The following is a 26,471-nucleotide window of genomic DNA, read 5'->3' as shown; positions in this document are numbered from 1 at the left end:
GAATTTACTTTTACCTAGATTTTATCCTTAGCAATTAAATATTACAGGCTTTTACTCCCGTATCTAATTGACGAAAATGGAAAGTGTGCAAGCGATCTATCGGTTAGTAGGTAAACTAGGTGAGCGCAAAAAAACCCATGTGCGTACCCGCATAAATATATTTTTTAACACAGTTTTATCTATAAAGACCATTAACCATAGTAAGAAGATTTATCCTTAAAAAAATTCAAGTATTGTTATTTCCAAGTATACTATGCCTAATGATAATGAAATCTTTGATTACCTACTAAATTCTTTCGTCCCTGTTTGAAACTCATATTCAGTCTACCTCGTATCTACCAAATAAAATCGTACCTACCAAATAAAAGAAAATAATTTTCGATAAATGAATGTGGTAATTTTAGACTTGTTTTATTACAAAATAAATAATCATTAACAGGTATCATGTAAATAAAACACAGTTAAAATATTATTTCCCTTTAATACAAAAATATTCAGGTCTTTGGCAGTTATCTAAGTTATACAAAAATGTTATAGTACATTTGACTCATTTTCTCCATTATTTAAATATCTACATTTTTACACTGCCGAGTAAAACTTTAGAAATAAAATAATGCGACACATAAATATGTAAAACAAACATTGTAAGATGTAATTAAATAAAATGAACGGCAATTTCTTTTATCTAATAATTAACTAAAATTACAAATCATGGGAGACACAATGCAGCAAAGCGACGTATGTAACAAATAAAAGAGAAGATCCGAGTTATAATAATATCAGATGCTTATTATTGACTAGACATACCTAAAAAAATAAAATAAACCATAATATAACTACGATTCCGAAATTAGGAATGTTATAATTTTATCTAAATTACAAGTCACTGTTGCGTTTAAAGGCACTGCAAACTATCCAACAACAGCTTATGCACTCGGCACTAAGAAAATACGCGTACTACGATTTTATAATATACTCTAGTACTTACTTTAATATAGTGCTGTCGTCTTCGTAAATATAAAATAACGTTACAAAGTTTACAATTATTCTATCAAAAATCCATCGTGCTAAATCACTCAACAGTTTTGGCATTCTCATTATGTTAATATTGAAATAACGACACACAGTGCGAATTAAAATTGCAATGAACAAATTAATAGTTTAAATAACCGTATCAATTACAAACGTAAGAGTGCCTGAATAAACTATAATAAATACCATGTCTCGATATTGCATAACAATTACAGGGTAATTAGTTGCAAACTTTTTGCATTTACCCTGATAGATCATACGTAGAGGTTATAGGAGTAGACTCTTCATAACCTCCAAAAAAAAATATGTTTTATACTCGATTTAGGAATTACCGGGTTGAACCAAAAATTCTCCAAATTTGGTGTGAGTTGTAAACTCTAAAGATAAAACTAATAAGAATTTCTATTAGTTGTCAACAAATAAATTATAATAAATTTTAAATGATATAGCATTTCAAATATTGTATCTACCCGTTCCAGGACAATATAATTTAACAATGCAAGTTTCATATTTTAAATGACCCTTGTTTATAGAATTGTATCTCTTTCCTTACCGACGAACAGGACAAGACCTCGGTCTAACAATTTTAAGCTCAAGGTGACGTCGTGTCCTGAATAGGAACAAAACAGCAGCCATATTATTTAACTCTTAATACAGATTTATGCAGAAGTAAATAATAATAATTATTAATAATAAATAATACAAATATATAAAAAAACCCACCTCTGGTTTAGGAGTTACACGAAACCAGATGTTATGTGAGTTAATTAAAATCAGAAGACTCAAATGATGATTTGGTTCTATACATAATCAGCCGACAATTAATAGCAAAAAGATTATTCAATGAAAGAGCCTACCACGTTTATCAGAAAAATAATCTGCTTATAGTTCGTTGAATTGTTAGTTTAGTGATTACAAAAAAAAAAAGCGAACCTCTGACAAGGTTCGTAAAAATGTCTTTTGTCTTAGTAAATACTCTTTCGTAATGTTCAAATTACACAATAAGGCCACATTATCTGCGTTTTTCAAAGAATTTCGAATTCTTCATCCGAGTCGTCAAACTGTCTGTCCACGTCTTCAAACTCTGGAACAACAAGTACAAATTTAGCAACAACAATCACTACATAGTATAAAACAAAGTCGCTTTCTCTGTCCCTATGTATGCTTAAATCTTTAAAACTACGTAACGAATTTTGATGCGGTTTTTTTAATAGATAAGAGTGATTGAAGAGGAAGGTTTATATGTATAATAACATCCATTAAATAGTGAAGAAAGCAATAATAAATTACAGTTTCCGAAGCGAAGCGACGGCAGGTCGCTGGTTTAAGAATAAATAAACAAGAACAAATCCGAGTTTACCCGTAAAGAGTGAAGTGCTTTGAAAGTCAATGTCGGTTGTGTTCGGTCCCCAATGCGACGGTCGTTTCTCGCATATTTCGAACAATGGTTGGCTTTCTTTCATAAACTCCTGTTCTATAGTTTCACACAGCTCATAAAAATCACCTCTAGTACGACAAAGGAAACACTAAAAAAATACATCGAAAAAAAAACTTTAATTATTTATTGTAGTGTTAGCTTGGTAAGTTGATAGAACATACTTAAACTTATTTTCTTTTAATTGCTTTAATTGGAAATCATACACAACAGTAATGCCGTCGTTCTGACGCATGTCTCAGTTGTACTGCAATGACATTATCAAACAGGAAACGATATATTATTATCTTGTATGTACATTTTTTTTAATGTCCATTAGGGCAAACGATCATGCAGACTACTTAATGGTGAGCGGTTACCGTCGCTCATGGATATCAGGAAAGCCAGGGGCACAGCTAAACCGCTGTCTTGTTTCGAATAACCGGCCCGAAATCTGAACATCGCCATAGGTACAAGTACCTCTTAACCACCAGGGAAAGTACACTTCAATTTTTTTTTTCCTACCTAAGCTGATAGCCTTGAGAAGCTATATATCAGCGTAAACTTAACTAGTAGGTGAGCTCACGGGGCTCAAACCGGAGTGATGCTAACACTGACCCTAGCAAGAGTGCTTCACAGAATCTACCACCGGATCGGAAACGCGACCCACTGCGAAGATCCGGCGAGAAACTCAGTGGGCTGTGTCTATGGATTAATTCGCTCGTCGAGTCTTTCGTCGCGACGGGTTCGACGCGGACGGTAACCGGTGCTTGTGGTGCCTAAAAGCACCGTTAATTAATCAGGAGGATCCGTAATGACGTGCTTTGGGCGACGTCGACGGTTTACCATTCGGTTTACAGGATCGGGTATGTAGTTTCCAGCGGCCACGACAAGAGGGTTCTCATGTCGTGCCGCCTTCTCAAGTGGCGCATTCAAATTATGATAGCCCGATATTCTCCTGTTAGTTAATGTAATGTAACCCTACGTTGCAACGCAATCAATAGCTTAATTTGGTACTAGTCGAATTGGTATTTAAAAAAATTATCACTTACCACCGCCACTGAAGGATCCATGGAGAGGATAGGTATTCGAGATGCATATTTACAATGATATGTACAGTCCATTTCCTTTTGATCGTCAGTAATCTTACTCTAAAAAGATTAAATATTTTTTATCTATGTACTTAAAATAATTAACGGTAAAATCTTTTTAAACTGGTGGTCATCGGACACGGCCAACAGACTTCACTCAGGCAGGGAATCTGAAACTCGCTTAGATGGCGCCACATTGAGACCTCGACCACATGTTATAGGGGGGTTGGTGACATTCACGTTGTGATGTCTATAGGCACAAAAATACAAATAGCACCAGATGGGCTTATCCAATAAAGAAAATACATTTCTTTACTACGAAAACATGTTTCAGTACATTAAATTAAGTATATAAGTAATTTATAATCTGGAAAGTGGGACTGCATACATAGGTTGCCACTCATGCGAATGTCTGAGCTTTGGCTGCTAATCTCAGTTTTGATGAAAGCTAAGAGACATGTGTTCATGAGGGCTCATGATTGATAGCCAATCAAAATTTACATACACAAGTAAAAGCAAAGTACGTTAGAGGAAGTCTGAAAGTGGCACCTGTGACAGAGAAGCTGAGGAGTGCGCGTTTGGGATGGTATGGACATGTGATGAGACGAAATGAAAATGAGGTTGTTAAGAGAGTGTTGACTATGAATGTGGAAGGATTTAGAGGAAGAGGTAGACCTAAGAAGAAATGGATGGATTGTGTGAAAGACGATATGGGTAGGAGGGGAGTGAGCGAAAAAATGGTATATGATAGAAGAGTATGGAAGGAGCAAACATGTTGCGCCGACCCTAGGTGACTGGGAGAAGGGCAGGATAATGATGATGAAGTAAAGGCAAGTAATACATTTCTAGTAGTTTATTTAAAAAATATATCTGAGGATGGGATAACAAAGAACAAGTGTAAATTTGTATGAATGATTATTAAGTCATTACCTCAACTAATCCAGACCGTTGAGTTGTATGGGGATCTAAATAAATAACTTCATCTTCAACACAACCAATCAGGTACAGAGCTTGATTTGGTTTGCCTCCTATGACTCCAATCGATTGCGGACATTGAAAGCACATCTAGGGAAAGATATGCATTTATTTTAATCTTTATAAGAACATTTCCTGATTTTTTTACTGTTATAAATATATGTTACATGTGATATAATAATAAAATTTAAATGAGTACACTTTCTAATGCAAATGTAAATTTGTTTTTACTACTCAAAAGTTTTTTTTTTTAATTTAGAAAAAAGATTTAGTTAAGTGAAAAAGTCCCGGTTAAATGGTTACCGGAATTCATAGACATCTTTTTTTTTTTTTTTTTTTTTTTTTTTTTTTTTTTTTTTTTTTTTTTTTTTTTTTATTGCCTTTGTAGGCAGACGGGCATGCGGCCCACCTGATGGTGAGTGGTTACCGTCGCCCATGGACTTCAGCAATGCCAGGGGCAGAGCCAAGCCGCTGCCTACCGCTTAATACTCTCCATAAGCCTCGTTTGAAGAAGGACATGTCATAGCGCTCGGGAAACACCGTGGAGGGGAGCTCATTCCATAGCCGGATGGTACGTGGCAAAAAAGATCTCTGGAAACGCACTGTGGATGACCGCAGTGGCTCCAGGTAGTATGGATGAACTCTACTCCGGTGGCGGGCGGTGCGATGGTAAAAACGAGATGCTGGTATCATCTCGAACAATTCCTCAGAGCACTCCCCATGGAACATACGGTACAAAATACAGAGGGAACCGAAGTCCCTCCGCAGACCCAGAGGCTCCAAACGATCCGAGAGAATGGGATTATCGACAATCCGAACGGCCCTCCTCTGTATGGAGTCAAATGGAAGAAGCTGGTATTTGGGAGCCCCGGCCCAGAGATGGGAGCAGTACTCCACGCGAGGCCGGACTTGTGCTTTATAAAGCAAAAGTCTTTGTCCAGGCGTGAAGTACCGCTTCGCTCTGTTGAGGACTCCCAGCATTTTGGACGCCAACATCTACAACATAAACGTCTCCACCCACCTTGAGACGTGAGTTCTAAGGTCTCAGTTTTAACAGTACAACAGCTGCCCCACCCTTCAAACTGAACGCATTACTGCTTCACGGCAGAAATAGGAAGGGTGGTGATACCTACCCGTGTGGATTCACAAGACGTCCTACCACTAGTATTAGTAGTAAGGAATAGTGCTCTGAAAACCACACCTTTAATCCATTTACGTAGACAGGATTAATTTCGCTAAGTCCGAGCCGCAGTGGAACTATTAACAATAGAGGCATCCAGTCTGACACCACACCGTCAGGCGCTGAAGAAGTGTCACCTCTATCATTGTTAACTAAACATTGTTGCACTGTAACAAAAACGAACAGATTACAAAGACAGAATGTAGGTATTATACAATTTTAAATCAAAAGATATTAATGACAAATAGTGTTCGCCCAATTGTGGAAATTTGGCTAAAATCTTTTACACCTCAACATTCTAGTTCTAATGTACTTACTACATTTCCCGTTTGTTATTCACATTTTGAAGTAAAAAAACTTGCTACTAAATAAATAAATAAATAAAACTATTGATAACACTAATCAATAGCAACAATAAAAAATATAAAATATATATTTTTTTAACAAACAGAAAACCTTAATTCTTTTATCAAGTAGTTGCAGCTCTTAAGAGTGAGTTTGGCCATCCTGTCAAATTTCCTCTACAAAGTAATACTGTATCAATTCAAACTCAGTGTAATTGTTATACATCTAAATCTCCTATCCTAGAGTTATGATAGCTATATAATTAATTAATTAACAATTAAACTACAAATTATTTGGAAAATAAACAAATTGTCCATAATGCTTACAGATATCTTCCTTGACAACAGTATTATCTAAAGCAACATGAATTGCTAATGAACTCCACTTGTCATACACAGTCAGTTTTCTGAAAACATACCAATTAATGTGTAATGTATTTGATAAAAATTAATTTTATTGTTGTACTTCATTAGTATTTTTTTTTATATTTACAAATATATTCCATAAACACAGAGCAAACAAAGTATTGGGAAAAAACAATTCAGTGCTAAATTTCCTTTATATCACCTCTTAACCTTTCACACCTAAAGAATTCGAGATTTTTCATATCTCACCTTTAATTTTGGAATACTATACTCACTTTAAAACTTGAGCGATTGTATTAGGTCCAAACCACTGGCCAACTTCTTTTCCTTCAGAGGCACCCATCAATGCCACTTGATGGATAGAATAAGGTGCTTGTTTCCTTTCTTCAAACCTTTGTATGATCTTTAAATAAGTTGGATCCCTGTAAAATTTTATATCTTCACATTTTTTATAATTTATTCAATAATAATATAAAGTGAAATAGAGACCTTTCACCATTAGCTACATAAAGGTACACAACATTAGAAAAATTAACTCCATTTATTAAAAGAAATTGCAAGAATTCAACAAGATACTAATTGATAAAGAAGTATTATGAAAATTAACTATTTTGCAATCATTTAAATACAATTACCTTGTTTCTGGTGACCATACCCAGTCAACAGATAAGTGTACTCTGACAAGAGCAACACCTAATACCATCTGTCCACATCGTAACATACAGCCCCATCCTTTATCAGAAGTCAAACCTTCATCACCAATTGGTACAAAGCCTTTTCTGTACGTACACCATATTATTGATGTGATATCTCTTCTAATACGATCCAAATCTGTGAACATTTATTTTCTGTTTAATTTTATTTAATCTAATTAAATGTGGAAAAATGTAGTATTGAAGGACAAAAGGGAGTGCAATGTTGCTGACGAGGATGTCCAAGAAAAAAGTAATTTTATTAATGTTATATTTAATCTAATAAAAAAATATATTTTATTACAGACAGATATAAAGATCTTATAAAAAAGTGCATCATTTCACATTCCTTTCCATAGTGTAAACAAAAATTAGTTAATTTTGTGTAAAAATACAATATAATTGCATACTACAGCAACAATCACTATGCACATTAATTGCACCAAATGTAATATGGGAATATATTAAAACAATAAAATATATTTAGATAAAAAACATGATATGAATTGGAATAAGATACACATCTACTGTGAATGGAACGTAAAATGTCAACTTTGACGTCTACCTTGACGAATACTTTTTTTTATAGAAACTAAAAAAATATATCTCATAAGCCATGAGTTTTCATAACTTGAAATTTTACAAAAAGCTTTCTATTTAAGAGTATTACGTACAGAATTAAAATCTGAACTTTCAAATCGATGGACCATAAAGGAAAGTTTAGCATATTTATTTTCATTCTGACACACAATTCATAAAATCATTAAAAAAAATTAAATAGTTCTAATCAAGGTAATGTATAGTGATTTACTTCATGTCTCAAATTCAAATTAGAGACTGAATACGTTGTTTATGTAACTTTAAATAAGTTAGCTTTGCTCTGAGTTTTTAAGCCTACAATTAAAAAGTTTTGTGAACAAGTATTGTGGACGATTCTTAGACGCAATTGAACGTCAATACTCAACAAAAATAGATAAATTTCTTCAGTTACGTAGTGTATCAATTTTATTTGTATATTCGGTAAATTCTAATTTAAATCATACCTTGTATAGCACTGTATTTTTTCCCCAGTACCCAGATACTTTCCTTTGTTTTAGGAATATCGTTAGGTTCAACATTATTACCATCCGCTCCCGATAGATAACACATATCAAATACAGCATCCATTTTAAATCATAGTTTTTTTACGAAAAGATTTATTGTTTCATCTACAACGTCAATGTATAGTATTTACTACTTTTAGAATAAAATAAACAACACGAAAACAACAACGTGACTTCATTTGTTCAGCAGAAATATATTAAGTGTATAATCTATGTTCAGCAGACTTCAGCTGATGCATAGATAATACACCATAGAGTTACTATTCTAACTTATTAACTCCATGTAATACACTTATTGAGCTGATTTTTTTTAAGGGATTTTATGACCTGGTACCTAAGACCTTTAATTCATATCTCATTTTAATTTATATTCATAATTTTATGAAAAATGATATTGAGCAGTGAAATGAAATGAAGATGATTAATTTAAGACATTAATCAACTGGGATGAAATTAAATGAAATGAGGCGAGATGATGTGGGATGAAATATAATCCCAGTAAAATGGTGGTCATTTACTGAGATTTTTTCATTGGACTTGTTGGAGGATCCCTAGAAGCTACGTCCAGCGGCTTTGTTTCATTTTCCCGAATTGTGAATCGAAATTAAAGTTTTCTTTTTAATAAAAATGCGATTACCCAAAAAAAAAAAAAATTAATTAATTTCAGACACATTTAATGTGTTTGGCTGCGTGATTTCGGCCCAGAATAGCACCATGCATTTCTTCTCGTGGGTTTCGTAAGCTCCAATGTTCTCCTCTCAATAAACTTCACTCTCGGTATAATATACCAGCGTACTTCAATCGCCAACTGCTATTTATAGATGGAGACACGTAATATAATATTTAATTGATAAGAAGCAGTTGTACTTTCTGGTTCGAAGAGTATGTGACAGAAGAGAAAATGGAACGTGCCTGTTTAGGCGCTATAAATTATAATTGAACCTTCGATCATCTCCAAAGTGGGTGGTGGTATTTATATTATGATATCTTTACGCTCCGGCAACCATTAAACACCATGCTGTGAGCTTTTCTCCCATCTACGCAATAAAAAGTAGACATTCATAGAATATGTAGAGGAGTTTATAGGTAGATCTTTTTGCCCTCGATTTGCTCATGAATCAATTATTCAGACTTCAATTCGACTAGCTTTACAGATCGATATCTTTCTGGCAAAATCATCACTCTTATGGTGGTGGTCACCACTCCAACGGTTTCGCGAAAACCTATGCTCCACTGTACCAAGCTATAAAACTAAAACTAAAAAGCTCTACTTTCACTGCATATTAAACATGGAGTATAGAACTAAGGAGTACCATCTTGATTAAGGGACAAGTTTAAAAAGTGACACTTTTAATGTGTTTTCATGTTCACAGTGGTTCACAGCAGGTGCAGCAACAGGTCCACATGTATGTAATCTATGGACAATCCCTATTTTGAAAGCTTAATTAAAACTTTTTGGCGGGAACGCGAAGAGTGAAGTTGTGTGATTTGTTTTATTTTGTCTATTTAGTGTTTCTTCAGGTTTAAATGTGTAATAACGGTAGTTTATTGACTGTTTAATATCTGTGAAAGTGTACAAATGTGGAAAAATGAAACAAAACCGCTGGACGTAACTTCTCGGGATCCTCCAAAAAGTCCACTGTAAAAGTCTTTCATTATATTTCATCCCATATCATCTCATTTCATTTTATTTCGTCCCAGTCGATTAATGTCTCAAATTAATCATTTCATTTCATTTCTCTCCATATTATCATTTTTCATAAAAATAATGAATTAAAATTAAAATAAGACATGACCTAAAAGTCTTGGTTACCAGGTCATAAAATCCATTTTAAAAAAATTTGAATAGAAAGGTGCTTGAATGTTATTGTATTACATTATTTTAAATGGAAAATACGTAAAGACGCTTACAAATTTTTCATTAAAAAAATAAAGGCTTTTCAATGAAAGTTTCTAGTTTAAGTAGTATTTACAACTTCTAAGATAGATATTTATTTGTATCTTCAAACAATACAATGGAGCACAGCCCCTTAGACTTTGTAGCTCAATCATGTATGGATCTCACTGAAGCTCTAAGTAGTGCAAACAACGAAGCTGAACGTGACACTCTAATAAATAACCATATCAAGAAAGTATGGCCGTGCGTGGCACCAGTCGAAGACTTCAAAAAGAGTAAGAACTGAAATTGTTACTGCAATATTTAAACAATATAAACGACTAACAATATAAACTATATAATCCAAAAAATATACTCAGGTAGTCATGATTAATTCATTAAAATCGTAATCATTAAAATACATTACACATCCCAGTGAATGCAGTTTTTCTTAGCGGAAGTATATTAACTTTTCCATACAAACAGACTTCAAACATATCTATAATATTGGTTTAGTCATAGAGCAACCCAGTTCTATCTAACAATAATAGAACATTTATATTTTCAAACTATTAAATTGATTGAAAATAGTCAAAAGGTTTTTAAGACTGAAATTGTTTAAACAATATGATGTTTATCAAAATTCTTTCATTTGTTTACAAAACCGAATAATTTTTTTTTTTTTTGGATGTCAAAATAGCACAAATTTTTCAGGTTTAGAGTGGATCAATCAAAATTCTTTCATTTGTTTACAAAACTGAATTTTTTTTTTTTTTTATGTCTAAATAGCACAGATGTTTCAGGTTTAGAGTGGATCAATGTTTCAGAACCAATAATTCTGTCGCAGCATTGCCTCAATAAGGTGGTAGTGTTGGACTTCTGGACTTATTGTTGTATAAACTGTTATCATGTTCTACCCGACCTGGCACATTTAGAAAAACTGTATACAGTTGAAAATGGACTTGTTGTAGTAAGTAATTATTTTACCAAAATATTTTCCATAAACAAAGTTTTTTTATGGCATTTGTTACTTGATTACACTTGCAGCAAGTTTGAAGCTTCTTACTGGTATCAAGTGGATACTGGAGGCCACAGACCATAATATGAATTTTGCCAAGTTGATATAATGAAGAATGATAACCAGTCCAGACGATGAAGTCGTCGTGGCCTAAGGGATAAGACGTCCGGTGCATACGTGTTGAGCTATGCACCTGTGTTCGAATGCCGGGCGGGTACCAATTTTTCTAATGAATTACGTACTCAACAAATGTTCACGATTGACTTCCACGGTGAAGGTACCCATCAACCAATAATGTTTCTTTGAAAACAACTGTGATCAACCTGGTGCATCAGAACTTACAAGGTTTGATGGGTAAAGAACTTGAAATTGATTTGTTCCTAGATTTTAATAAAGTCAATGTTCTATGTGTAACTGAACATTGGCTTAAAAAATATGAATTAAATTGTAATTTTAAAAATCACCAGGTTGTGAGTTCCTTCTGCAGAGAGAAAACTATACGAGGTGGCTCACTGATCATTGTTAATAAAGATTATAAATGTAAGGAACGTAGAGACATTGTGAGCCTCTCTGTGGAACGGATTATTGAAATGGCCTGTGTAGAGCTTGAGCGATTCATTGTTGTAAGTGTGTACAGACCTCCTGATGCGTTATATGATTCTTTTGAAAATATTTTGGAAAATGTATTGCTAAAGCTTTCTGTCTCTAATAAACAAATTTTTGTATGTGGTGATTATAATATCAATCTTTTAGAAAACACAAATACCACTATTAGATTCAGAACATTGTTAAAGTCATATAACCTCCCAAACTTATTTCTAGAGCCTACTAGGACAACGACCACATCGGCAACATGTTTAGATAACATATTTACAAATGTAACACCGATTAACAAAAAAATTATTAATCAATTAACATCAGACCATAGTGGACAATTTGTGTCTTTTGAATCTATTATGAATTCTAAAGATAAAAATACTCTTGTGATTGTTCCTATTAATAAAAAACGAATTGAGAAGTTTAGAAATAATATTAAGCAAGAACATTCAGAAATTATTTATAACAAAAACCCAAATTTATCATACCAGAATATGTTTGAGAGAATTAATATGGTCTTTACTGATGTATTTATTCCTAAAACTGTAACATTAAAAAACAAAACGGTGTTCAGCGAGTGGGCCACCACCGGAGTGTACAAAAGTAGAAAAAAATTGTATGATCTGTACTCTGAAAAAGCTTATAATAATGATGAAACATTTCATCAATATGTCAGGAACTATTCCAAACTATTTAGAAAAGTTTGTTTAGCGGCAAAATCTTTACATTTAAGTGATTTAATCAAAAATGCCCCTGACAAGATAAAGATGACTTGGAACATCATTGGTAGAGAAAGTGGAAAAGCCAGAAATAGCCATCAAGAATTCTCGTTAAAAATAGACGATAAATTGGTAACTAGTCATGAAGATGTGGCTAATGCTTTTGAAAAGTTTTTCTCTGACATTCCAGTTTCAACTACCACATCTCTAAATTCATCCCCCACAGCAGCTGAAATATTATTGCATAACCATGTCAAGAAATGCAATGAAATTTTTAAATTTAAGAAAATTAATTCAAACAATATAATAAAAAGTTTTAATAGCCTTAATGTAAAAAATACAGCTGACTTGTGGGGAATATCAGTAAAGGTTTTGAAGTCTGTAATAGACATTATTGCTTCTCATCTTGTTAGTATTTTTAATGATTGTATTAAGTGTGGTGTATTTCCTGACTTAATGAAACATAGTAAAGTGATTCCTCTTTTTAAATCTGGTAGTACTGATGACCCCTCTAACTATATACCTATTTCAGTACTCCCTACGTTGAGTAAAATCTTTGAAAAAATTATTTTGACACAACTTTTAGAACATTTCAATTCAAATAACCTGCTTCATAATAAACAATTCGGGTTTACAAGGGGTCGCTCTACAACTGATGCAGGTGCTTATCTAATCAAAAATATATTTCAATCTTGGGAGGAATCGCATGATTGTCTTGGAATTTTCTGTGACTTATCCAAAGCATTTGACTGTGTTGAACATGAAACATTGGTGAGGACACTACATCACTATGGTATTAGGGATGGTGCATTGGAACTTATTACTTCCTATTTATCAGGAAGGATACAAACAGTAGATGTGAAAGGAAATAGATCTTCAGGCACCACGTTGAAAATGGGTGTACCTCAGGGTTCCATTTTGGGTCCTTTTTTATTTCTAATATATATAAACGATTTGCCTAGTTTTATTGAGTCCCGACACGAGGTCGTATTATTCGCAGATGATACATCTTTATTATTTAAAATTAAACGACAATTACAAGTCTATGACGAAGTGAATGATGCGATTTCGTGTGTGGTTCATTGGTTCCGTATCAATAACCTATTATTGAATAGTAAGAAAACGAAATGTATTAAATTTACTTTAAAATGTATTAAATCATCTTTAAACGTGAGACAAGTAGATAGTAATGTAATTGTTTCTGAGGAATCATTGGAGCTTGTTGAGTCAACCGTATTTCTTGGTATAACAGTGGACTCCAAACTGCAGTGGGGACCTCATATTCATAAATTGGCGAGTAAGCTTAGCTCTGCAGCATACGCAGTAAAAAAAATTAGAATGTTAACAAATGCGGACACGGCTCTTTTAGTTTACTTTAGTTACTTCCACAGTGTCATGTCCTATGGCATTTTGCTATGGGGCAATGCGGCCGATGTAGAAATGATATTTATTCTGCAGAAAAGAGCTATACGTGCTATTTATAACATGCACTCAAGGGAATCCCTGAGGGAAAAATTTAAAGAAATTAAAGTTCTCACTATGCCATCCCAGTACATCTTTGAAAATTTGATGTATGTTCGTAAACATATTGAGGAGTTTCCTAAGATGTCGGACATACATAATAAAAATACTAGGAACAAACACAAGCTTGTTGTGCCGATGAGTAGGTTACATAAGATACGAAATTCATTCGGGTGTTTGTCTGTGCGCCTGTACAACAAAATCCCACAAGATGTTCAGAACCTACATATACATAGGTTTAAGAAAACTATTAAAGAACATCTGTGCAATAAAGCTTACTATAAAGTCAATGATTATCTAGAAGATTGCACAAAGTGGGAATGAGTTGCTCGCTCCGGGAATTTCAATATTGTAAAATTGTTGTTATAATTACTTATTGTAATATGAATATTTAAAAAAAAAAAAAAAAATTTAAAAAAACATGCCCGCTGAGTTTCTTGCCAATTCTTCTCAGGACGGAGGCTAAATCTTGTGAATTGGCGGTAATTCTTTTGACGTTCAACAAGTATGTACTTTCATTTATGTTGAATAAAACTTTTTTGATTTGATTTGATTTGATTTGAAGGAATAACATCGTGTAATAAAAGTGAAACCCGCAAAATTATAATTTGCGTAATTACTGGTGGTAGGACCTCTTGTGAGTCCGCACAGGTAGGTACCACCACCCTGCCTATTTCTGCCGTGAAGCAGTAATGCGTTTTGGTTTCAAGGGTAGGGCAGCCGTTGTAATTATACTGAGTACTTACCATAATTCTGATATAATGTAGTGCTATTTCAAGTATGTATAGCTCATCTAATTTTAAGTAACCTTTCTCTGATAACTACTCTGGTCTTCATCCTCCAGTGGAATGTATTTTTAAGGTAGATGTAGATGTTTTTGTGTACTGCATCAATGGCAGTATAGTATTTGTTATTATTTTAAAGATTGGTGTACATTCAGCTAAATTCCTAAATGAAAAAGACTACAGTAAGGTTGCAGCTGCTGTTCAACGGTACAACATTCAGCATCCCGTTGTGAATGATGCTGAGAGTTCTGTTTGGGAAGCTCTTGGTATTAAGTGTTGGCCCACTATACTTATACTTGGTAAATATTAATAAATAGTAATAATAAATCAGATGGCTTAACATAAATTTTCATGACACATTTTCACTCTTAATTTGTTATTATTCTGAATTATAATACATAGTTCTAGCCTTTTATTTAATAGGCAGAAAATTGTATGAAACGGCTGACGGTAGAGGCTACTGAGGCTCATGAACATCACTAATGTTAGCGACACAGCCACCACATACTTTCTAGTGCATATTTTCAAAATAATTATATTTAGAGAATAAATTCACATAAGAACTATTAACCTTCGAGAAAACTAATTAAAAAACTAAATCACTACTTTTTAATGTGAAAACTAATAATAAAGTAGACAGTTGTAAGTACATAAACTTCCAGGTCTCGGTTGCAAACCATTATTTGTCTTTACTGGAGAAGGTCATAAAGATGAGCTGGTGATGTTTGTTGATGCAACATTAAAACATTTTTCATCACGGATATCAAATGCTGCATTGCCCATTGCAATTTCAAACCAAACCAAATCTAAAGAAGATGATGTTCTCTCATTTCCCAGTAAGGTAAATCTATACTAATATATAAATAAATCTGCAGTGGTTTTTATGGATGTTCTGTTATAACTACTGAACCATACATCCTTTTGACTTGAAACTTGTTATACATGTAGAAAATACATGTACTTAATGGATAGGCTAATATTTATATGAGTGTTGGACTCCTTACACCATGATCATGATGAGAATCTTTGTGGGGATGAGAAATAATAATGTTAATTTTAAATGCCCAGCGAAGTGGACAGGTACAGCTAGTAAGCTATAATTATTGGTAAAAAGGAAAACAAACATTCATATCAAAATATGTGTTAAACAATTATAAGTATTGATTTATTACTTAGTACTATTGCTTAGTATAAAAATAATCAATAAATCAATAATAAAATAATAATAAAATCCTTAGAAAAATATTAGTGTAGCTAAACATTGACATGTCACATGAAAATGATCTTTTCATTCCTCATAGCTGGCGCTGAATACATTCTACAAAGGTAGATCAGAAGAACCATTCCTAGCTATTGCTGATACGGGCCACCACCGTGTTCTGTTGACGGACTGTTCTGGAATCGTCTTACGTATCATTGGAGGACCAAAACCCGGATTTAAAGATGGAAGTATGTATTTGATGTGAAGCCGACAGAGTGCAGTGTATTAGTCTAATTAAGTTCAATAAGTAGGTAGATCTCTATATTGATTAGCGATTACAGCTGTATCCTTTCCTTTGGTATATAGCATACATTCTGTTATAAGGGTAGGAATTTCTGACCTGAATTCTTGTTCATACAGAGTTTGCCGAAGCCCAATTCAATACGCCCCAGGGTCTGTGCTGGCTGTCAAGTACAGTGCTAGCAGTCTGTGACACCAACAATCACGCGCTGCGAGCCATACACCTTGACGACGGTACCGTGGAGCTGCTGGCCGGGACGGGACAGCAGAGCGCGCATGGAGACCTAGGTCAGTCCAATTCACTGAATATGAATCGGGCAAAATTAACATGTTTTTCACATATTATCGTCTTTTCGCATTAAAATTGTACAATTTCCAAAAATATTCGAAATTGAGTTAATATGCGGAATCATTTGGTATCTATCACCAGTATTTTTCTAATAAATACTGTCAAAAAAATATGTAGTTTAGCTTTAGTTTTTTTTTTTAGTTTACCTATGTTTTGACTACTATTAACAAAGTTAATACATAATTTTATCTTACTTTAAAAGACAGATAATGTAACTGGTACAAAATACAAAAGAAATGTCGCAAAGATGATTATTAATATTAAAATATCACATGCTATAAAGCTTTAAAACACTCCTGTAAAATTCCTGGATATTAATAAAAACTATGGATTTTCCGTGGGTTTTAAACGTTTACTATTGAAATTTAAATGATTCTTCATGAGCATAGAGTGAAAATCTCACAAAATTGACAAAAAAATTGTGGGCCAATATTATATTGAGAACGGGGTAACTTTGCCAGTATAAGAGAACAGGCAATACAGTTTTGATGTATTTTTACATTTAAAGCCCTATGATAACATTTGATTTACACGAAAATACTGCACCTGAAAATACTGCATAGGAAAATGATTCATATTAGGAATAAAAAACACAATCGAATTTGTGAATCCAAAATACTTTGAAGTTCAAAGATTTTTTTTATTTATACGATTTTGCTCCTTATTTGTCATGGGATACGGATTGAATTCCTATGCAAGTATTTTCAAATTTGAACACCGCGGCGTCGCGTACGGGGCTCAGCGCGTTGACGCACTTGACGCGCAAGGAGTGGGTCGCCGAGCCCGAGTATTTCCGATGAAATCCCAATGCATGAAACGAAAATTTAAAGCACATGCCATCCGATCGGGTCGGGAACTCGTCAATCAAATAAGCTAACATAACTGAAACAAAATTAGGAGCATAATTGCGTAAATATGCATTCATAAAATATTAATACTCAAAAATCATTGATACCAACAAATACATTCAAGTATTTTTAAAACCTGATTTTTGACCCTGGTATTTTTCCGTACTCGTACTTAGTAGCCCTGGTATTCAATTATGCAAGTACAATGTCTCATCGCTATTTTGCAGAGCTTGTTAGTGCCCATAAATGTCAGAATATAAATCTCATCCACGTTGAGACATAAAGGCTGAAATCAAAAATAAGTTATGGTATTTTAATTTTAACTACATATATTGTTTATTTCTCTCTCTCTTTCTCTCTCTCTCGCTTAGAGAACTACTTAAACGTATATTTACGAACTATTTAGGAGGTAAATGTCTCGGAATGCAACCGCTATCGTCGCCGTGGGACGTGGTCCTGTACAGCACCCCGGACCTCGACATGTCGGTGCGACCTCTCCTCCCGCCGCCCCGACCCCCGGGACAACCCGCAGACGCCGACAGAAACGACAAAAGCAACAAACCAGAGGCTACCGGTAAGATGTGCTCTTAAAATCAGTTTTAACTAAAAATACTGATTGTGATGTACTGAAGAATTGCTCAAATAAATCGGCTCAATTTAAAAATGAACAATGTGAGTTTTTGTTCATGCAGTATGCGCGTTGATTATCCGATTTAGTTTAGTTTATTTTATTTATTTTATTTACAGATTTTGCATCCATATTACATTCATTAACAATAACTACAACTTCGGAATAAATAAAAAAAAAAAAAAATGAATGTCAAAACTACCTTAACCTAAAGGTTGGTTTGGATCCAAAATGCTCAACATGCACGCCTGTCCAGGGTTGCATTATTTGGGCAGTCCAGATGCATCCACGAGGCGAATAGCCGCAGGTAGCTTTTGCGACTGACCCGCACGCGGCCAATCAGGGAAGCGGTTCGTTTACGAATGATTGCTGCGAAACTATCTATTAGGGATAGGTGACTAAATAATAATTGATGGTCTTAGATGATTTTCAGCCGCAGTAGACTAGAGTAGGAGACCTTCCACAATTAACCTTACACAATTTAGCGGTAGGCAGCGGCTTGTCTCTGCTCCTGGCATTGCTGAAGTCCATGGGCGACGGTAACCACTCATCATCATGTGGACCGTATGCTCGTCTGCCTACAAGGGCAATAAAAAAAAAACCATAATACTTCGGAATTGTATGGCAACTCAACAGCCCGATAGTCGCGAGCTAGAGATATTTTTATAATCTAAGGGAAATTGTTGTATTCGTGAATCCCTGTGCCTCGACGTGAGCGAGTGAGTCCGAGCGAATGGACCACCGTCTCAACAAAATATGTAATAGCAAACGTGAATATAAAAAGTATTTGAAAAACTTCAAGTCGTACTACTATTGTAACATGAAAACTTTAACACATATTAAGAACCGAATTATCGTGATTAGGATAGAGCTCTTATAGCGTTTTTTGATTTTTAAACTCTTATCATTTTTTTTTAAGTTAGAAAGGCCTCTGAGCCACTAAATTAAAAATAAAAAGGTTTTTAAACTCTGTATATTTGTTTGTATTTTAGATAAAGAGAAGAAGGATGAAAAGCGACGCGTACTCGTGATAGCTTGCGCCGGCTCCCATCAGATCTGGGCGCTGTTCCTGGACACTACCATTTGGTGGAAATACAAAACGTATACTGAAGGTGAGACTTATAGATACGCGTGTTTTTTAAGGATTTTTTTCTTGACTATTGGCAGATAATTAAAATTCATTCAACTATAATCTGTGGAAGCTTACGACGAAAGGAAAGATCTTCTATCAAGCGACTGTAATTTCTCGGTAGACCTTCGATCGGTGGTCCGAATGTTGTTGTTCGGAACTTGTATATATGCAAGCTTATCTTGAAATCGAGATTCAGGTATCTATCAAATGTCTTGTTTTTTTTTTTTTTTTATGATTGAAAGATTACTGGTGGCCCGAAGGCCTTTCCAGTTTCACCAGGACAGGTGGGCGAGCAAAGGCTCAGCCAAGAGGGGTGGGATTTGCTAACAACTGCCCGAGCGCCTCCGAAGGAGACCTAACAACTCAAGAGCAATTGTTTCGCGAATGAATCTACTACCGGATCGGAATCGCGACCCGCTGAGAAGATCCGGCGAGAAACTCAGCGGGCTGATGCATGGGTTAGGTTGCACGTCGACCTCTTTGTCGAGTTCGACGAGTACGGTTACCGGGGTCCCTAAGCCTGCCCCTAGTATTAGAGCTGAAGGCATCTAATGCAAAGGTTATTGGATCTGATGGATCCGTAAGGACGTGTCTAGGGCGTCGACGGTGACTGGCTCCTGCATGATCAGGATTCGGGGAGTAGTCAGCGGCGGCAACGATAAGGCGATTATCATGACGTATAGCCTTATCGAAGTACCGTTCCGACGCTGACTTCATGTATTTCCGAATTGATTCGAGGCCCAGGTCGTCGTGTAGGTCAACGTTCCTCACGAACCACGGAGCCCCGACAGCTAACCTGCAAAAGCGGGATTGTAGGGATTGGAGGGTGTCTATGTGTGTGCGGGCCGCGTGAGCGAACACCACACTCGCGTAAGTCATGACGGGCCTTATGCAAGTTTTGTAAAGTGTCACCTTGTTCCGAAGGGACATTTTACTCCGCTTACAGATCATGGGGTAGAGTCTACCGAGAATAAACGCGGCACGGTCACGGACTGATTTTATATGCGGGCGGAATGTCATCGATGCATCCAGGGTAACGCCCAGGTACTTGACCTTCCTGGCCCAGGGTATGGATTGACTAAAGAGAGTAATCGGGGGTGTGAGATTCCTCCTCCTAATCCGGGAGGAAATCCGTGTGGAGCTTCCCCTCTGAAATAGCACCGCAGTACTTTTCGCTGGGTTGATGTCTATGCGCCATTTTCGGAACCACTGTCCTAGGGCTAGGGCTGCGCTCTGAAGCTTCTTCGCGATTAGGGACTTATTTCTACTAGAATAGTAAACAGTCGTGTCGTCGCAAATGTCTTGTGTTGCATGATGGCTACCCACCACAAATCTATTGTTGCCATATACTGCTAGAGCATTTGAAACTTTGTACTGGTATATTTGCCTTCATACAAATACACTGTCCTTACTCATGAGGTCGAAGTCTTGTTTGTGTTTTATAAAGGCTGTCTCATCCTTTAGACACCTAAACGCATTAAGAAATATCACTAATGTCGGCAGCGCCCCGAGCCTGCTGAGTTTCTCGTCGAATCTTCTCAGTGAGTGGGTGTTTCCGATCCGCTAGTAGATTCTGTGTAGCACTGCTCTTGCTAGGGCCAGTGTTAGCAACGTTGTCAGATTTGAGTCCCGTGAGCTCACCTACTAGTTAAGGCTACGCTGAAATGTTCTCTCATTTTTTGTGTTCCTACCTATGCTGATAGCCTTGAGAGGCTATTTCACTTTCCCCTTGACGTGTAGGTGAGCTCACGGGGCTCAATCCTGACGACGTTGCTAACACGAACCCTAGCAAGAGCAGTGCTTCGCAGAATCTACCACCGGATCGGAAACGGAGACCCACTGAGAAGATCCGATGAGAAACTCAGTGGGCTGTCTCTGTGGGTTAATTTACTCGTCGAGCCCTTCGTCGCAAGCAACGGGTTCTGCGAGGACGGTGACCGGTGCTTGAGGTGGGTCTCTCAAGACCATTGGCTTAGGTACTTACCCCCCCACCCCCCTATACTTGTTTTTAAATTTCCCCCGTCGTGTCCAGGTACGTGCGCGTGCATAGCGGGGTCGGGCGCGGAGGCGGCGCGGAACAGCGCCTACCCCAACACGGCGGCCTTCGCGCAGCCTGGGGGACTCACCATCAGGAACGGTGCGTACCGCTGTACTGGCAACCCAGTTTATTTCTCTTTAGAGGTCGCTTGTAGGGTCACCAATGCCGGGCGAGACAATAAGGAGTCCGTAATAGGATGGAGAGTTTATTTCCTATTTATACAGTATTTTTTTTTATTTTTTTATATTGATCGTTTAGGCAAACGGGCATACGGCCCTTCAGCAATGCCAGGGGCAGAGCCAAACCGCTGCCTATCGTTAAGTACTCTCCACAAGCCACATTTAAAGAAGGATTTTAGAAGGAGAAAGTACGGAGAACAGTAGGCACAGATAAAGCGGTAGGAAATCCAAGAGCAATATTAAACATAGGTACGAGCAACAGATCGCAACAAAGGAAATGTGTTATAGAATACGTAAACAAATATAATACATATAATATTAATAATTGAGTAGTTGTAAATTAATAAATAATATGAACAGGAATATAGTAGGAACACTTTTTTTTTTTTTTTTTTATGATTGAAAGTTTACTGGTGGCCCGAAGGCCTTTCCAGTTTCACCAGGACAGGTGGGCGAGCAAAGGCTCAGCCAAGAGGGGTGGGATTTGCTAACAACTGCCCGAGCGCCTCCGAAGGAGACCTAACAACTCAAGAGCAATTGTTTCGCGAATGAATCTACTACCGGATCGGAATCGCGACCCGCTGAGAAGATCCGGCGAGAAACTCAGCGGGCTGATGCATGGGTTAGGTTGCACGTCGACCTCTTTGTCGAGTTCGACGAGTACGGTTACCGGGGTCCCTATGCCTGCCCCTAGTATTAGAGCTGAAGGCATCTAATGCAAAGGTTATTGGATCTGATGGATCCGTAAGGACGTGTCTAGGGCGTCGACGGTGACTGGCTCCTGCATGATCAGGATTCGGGGAGTAGTCAGCGGCGGCAACGATAAGGCGATTATCATGACGAGTAGGAACACCTACATTCCCCATCACTAGCGGTAGCATCTGATCACTGTCACGCATAATACCTTACCTTTTTTCCTTCCTAAGCGCGGAATACGATGTTTCTCAAACTTGGAAAAAAATCGTATCGACGACTCGACATCGATCGCTCGTATGAGAAACGAATTTGACCCTGTCTAGAATCTCAGTAGTAGTAAATTAATTCGTAAGTGTGTAGCAAACTCACGGACAAACGTAATCGTTTAAAAGCTGCGTAATTATCGTGATTGTATTGCGTATAATAATAATAATAATAATAATATAGCCTTTTATTCAGATCCATATAACAATTATATGACTAAATATAATATTATATAGAAAACTTAAATTTTATTTAAACCTTAATCTAGCCTATTATTCGATTTTTTCTTATTTTCTGGAGATCTGTTTGCCAATCGACAAAGGCCTCCTCCAATCTTTTCCACTCATGTCTTTCTTGAGCCACTCTGTTCCATGTGACGCCTGCCACTTGTCTTATCCCATCTTTTTTGCGGTCTACCTTTTTTCCTTTTGCTTTCTCTAGGATACCATCGTGTCACAATTTTGCTCCATCCACCTCTAACCATATGCCCTGCCCGTATGCCCAACCCGGGCGTGTTGCGTATAATGAAATGTAAACAAATAATTTACTATACAACGTCAGTTCTTAAACCCTGAAAATGGTGTGTTTTCGTGTTTAATAAAGCATTTTTGAAGTACAATACATTAATGGTACTGGTGGTAGGACGTCTTGTGAGTTCGCACGGGTACGTATAGTATGTAGTTGAATATCGTATCAACAGTATCGTGTAACCACAAATTGCAGAGATTTGGAATTTTCAGCTTCATTGATTATTGGTGTATATAATTATGTAGTTGTAATCGTTCACAGGTTCAAATCCGGAAATGTTCATAGCGGATTCGGAGAGCTCCTCAATAAGACGACTTGCATTAAATACTGGTCAGGTGTCCACGTTGTGCGGCGGGGACCGTAATCCCCTGGTGAGTATACGTTTTTTTTTTGGAGTTTACTCCTTTAGAATCGATTTACATATATAGGCCCGGGGTATGAAAATTATGGGGACCAAAATCGTACTAGCATGTCACACGAAATGCGTTATGCGCCTGATTGCGCATGTCACACGAAATGCGTTATCGCAGGTGACGCCGGGCTGCTGCGCCGGCAGTCCGCCACAAAGCCTCGTACTGATCGCGCGTTTCTCTCATTATTGTATTTTCATATATTTGTTAGTCGTTTGTTTTGTGTCTCGTTAATTTGTTAATAATCTGTAGTGTATCGTGTTGTCGTAATATAGAACTATTTCTCGTATTGTTTCGTTTAATTTTTTATATCCAGTAAACTCCAGTCGTGCGTCGGAGCGGACACACACACTTTTTTTTTACGGGATTTTGGTCTTTACAATAGGCCAAATGTTTTATTTATTCGTTTTTCTGTATATATAGATTGAATCGAATTGATTAAAATAACTTCAAACTATAATAGGACGTGTAGTGGTATCTATGATGGAATTCTTTCAATTAAAAATGTACTTATTGAAATCATGGTTACCCTATTTAATGCTTCCAATGTCGAGTATTTGTTAAGGTCAAGTTGATATCCGATTTAAACGGAATATTATGTGTTTAAAGGTAGCATAATGAATACAATCGGTGTTGACTGTTTATTTATTTATTACACTTCATGTAAAATTTACATTGGCGGACTTAATGCCTAAGGCATCCTCTACCAGTCAACCAAAGGTAGTGTACAGTAAATAGTGGTAGGTGCAATGAAATTTGTATTAAGTTACAAATACATACACATACATATACATACACTTTTTTTTTTTATTGCTCAGATAAGTGAACTAGCTCACAGCCCACCTGGTGTTAAGTGGTTACTGGAGCCCATAGACATCTACAACGTAAATGCGCCACCCACCTTGAGATATAAGTTCTAAGATCTCAGTATAATTACAACGGCTGCCCCAGCCTTCAAACCGAAACGCATTACTGCTTCACGGCAGAAATAGGCAGGGCGGTGGTACCCACCCGCGCGGACTCACAAGAGGTCCTACCACCAGTAAACACATATACACGTTTATCGTTTTCAGAATCTGTTTGCTTTCGGTGACGTCGACGAGATAGGAGTAGACGCCAAGTTTCAGCATCCGCTGGCCGTCGCTTATTGCGAGACCTCCAAAGTTCTGTACGTGGCCGATACGTACAATCACAAAATCAAGAAAGTAGACATCGGCCTGCAGAAGGTGACGTCACTGAACCCGACCAAGATCGAAACGACGGAGCCGGCGCAATTCAACGAACCCTCCGGTATATCGATCAGTCCCGACGGGAAATATCTATACGTGGCCGACACGAACAATCACAGCGTTAGAATCGTTAATCTAGTTAAGAACGTTTGTCAAGACCTGAAGGTGCGCCTCGCCGAGCCCAAGTTCACGGAGCCGGAGAACTTGATACTGTACAAAAGCGATCTCTTCGTGAACAGGAAATGTGGCAGCTTAATCATATATTTCAATGTCAGCTTGGACGTTGATATAAAGAATGTTAAGTTCACACCTGGGGCGCCGCAGAATTGGCAAATCTGCGTCCGAGACAGCAACAATAAGGACGTGACGCTCGACGACTTCGATTTCGTCGGCTGCTCCAACAAAGGCTCGAAGCTCCCCGGCCGAGTCGATATGAAACTAAAGCAGAGAACAGATAAGACTCATTATCGCTTGTACCTCAGTTTCCATACGTCATTGTGCGACGCGTCGGTCTGTTTCTCTCACACGTTCACGATACGGTCCACGATTTTGGTTCGTGATTCCGTCAAAATGATCGAGTCGTACAAGATCACATGTAAAGTGAATCCCGTCAATCGTGACAGTAGAACTGATAAAACTGCCTCTTAAATAAATGAGTGACTGATTTTTTGTATGTACCCTTTGAAGATTATTTTAATTTCACACAATCACCGAAAGTTACCTGTGTAAAACGTTACATTTGCAATAAATAAATATTATAATACTAATGTAATTTAACGAATACTCCCAAGTATGGTTTGTTCAATAAAACTGTTTTTTAAGTACTTTTTTTAGTTTTTTTAATTCACATCAGCAAAAAATACAAGGAGGCCTTACTACGCAGTTAGTTAACTTTCGGATTGCAAGGTAGGCAGAAAATATCATTTTTAATATAATTTTCTATAATATCATATCATAAAATATGGGGCAAATTTACATTTATAAATATAAAGGCGCTCAGTAGCAACAATTTTGCCCAAAAAAAAAGCATGATTTTAAAATTAATGATTTCAGGGGTAGATTGAGTATCGTCAGCTTCCACCATCGTCATTAATTTGTCACGATTTACTTTAATTTTCTGCCACGAAGTTTATTTTTTAAATCAAATTTCCATGTCGGCAGCATTCAAACCAATAAAGAGTTGTGGGTTCGTTTGTAGTGTTCACTCCTTACACGTCATTAATGTTGTGAACCGTTTGCAGCATTGCTACCGCAATGATTGCCCACTGAGTTTCTCGCCGGATCTTCTCAGTGGGTCGCGTTTCCGATCCGGTGGTAGATTCTGCGAAGCACTGCTCTCGCTAGGGCCAGTATTAGCAACACTCCCCGTTTAAGCCCCGTGAGATTATCTACACGTGAAGGAGAAGCTGAAATAACCCCTCAAGGCTGATAGCCTTGCATAGGTAGGGAAAAAAAACCGCAATGAAACTCGTTTTCCATAATTGTTATCGTATTTGTATTGATGAAAAATATACAAATGTAGAGAAAACAAAACACTATTCAATAAACAATGACTGAATGTCAAAATACAATTCCATATTTTTTTAATAAAATTCAATTGAATTTAGAATTTATTGCCAGCCATAGATAAATTACGTATTTAATGGCGAGTATTGTAAAATGGCAATTTAATATGTAAAGACATATTGTTTGGATATTTATTCTCGATCACTCAAAAAAAACTGAGCAGATTTGGATGAAATTTTACACCAATATTATTTATTAATTTTATTAACATGTAGCATTATCATGGCAAATGATATAACCCAGGTATCGCGTGGTGTACCTTCTATAATAAATAAGACGGCTAGTTCGTGATTTTTCCATCGCTGGTTCTTGATTTTACGTACCAACGGATCTACAAATCAACTGGTAGTTTACGGATCAAAGAGCGAGCGAATTTATCGTTATTTATCA

General features: G+C 36.5%; 2 protein-coding genes across 3 annotated transcripts; one reads left to right on the top strand and one right to left on the bottom strand.

The window, feature by feature from the left end:
* Window positions 1-461: 461 nt before the first annotated feature.
* Window positions 462-8,445, bottom strand: LOC101745143 (cysteine protease ATG4B). The gene is made up of 9 exons (XM_038010752.2): window positions 8,138-8,445; window positions 7,038-7,233; window positions 6,678-6,824; window positions 6,364-6,443; window positions 5,714-5,859; window positions 4,468-4,602; window positions 3,499-3,597; window positions 2,393-2,558; window positions 462-2,116 (listed from the first exon to the last, which is right to left on the bottom strand). The coding sequence occupies exons 1-9, from the start codon at window positions 8,259-8,261 to the stop codon at window positions 2,058-2,060; spliced, it is 1,152 nt and encodes a 383-aa protein (XP_037866680.1). The 5' UTR covers window positions 8,262-8,445; the 3' UTR covers window positions 462-2,057.
* Window positions 8,446-9,658: 1,213 nt separating this feature from the next.
* Window positions 9,659-25,339, top strand: LOC101744997 (NHL repeat-containing protein 2). Of its 2 annotated transcripts, none has more exons than XM_004929170.5 (11): window positions 9,659-10,369; window positions 10,877-11,043; window positions 14,853-15,012; window positions 15,376-15,554; window positions 16,015-16,162; window positions 16,335-16,502; window positions 17,818-17,985; window positions 19,032-19,151; window positions 21,204-21,308; window positions 23,138-23,247; window positions 24,360-25,339. In XM_004929170.5, the coding sequence occupies exons 1-11, from the start codon at window positions 10,213-10,215 to the stop codon at window positions 25,161-25,163; spliced, it is 2,286 nt and encodes a 761-aa protein (XP_004929227.1). In that variant the 5' UTR covers window positions 9,659-10,212; the 3' UTR covers window positions 25,164-25,339. The 2 variants fall into 2 exon arrangements, with proteins under 2 accessions (XP_004929227.1, XP_012548475.1); XM_012693021.4 differs by having other exon boundaries at window positions 10,025-10,369; window positions 10,868-11,043.
* The last annotated feature ends 1,132 nt before the right edge of the window (window positions 25,340-26,471 follow it).

The sequence above is a fragment of the Bombyx mori genome, chromosome 4 (assembly GCF_030269925.1).
Source record: "Bombyx mori chromosome 4, ASM3026992v2".
NCBI classification, from domain to species: Eukaryota; Metazoa; Arthropoda; class Insecta; order Lepidoptera; family Bombycidae; genus Bombyx; species Bombyx mori.
The sequence above is the reverse complement of the archived record's forward strand: the minus strand, read 5'-3'. Positions and strand labels throughout refer to the sequence as shown.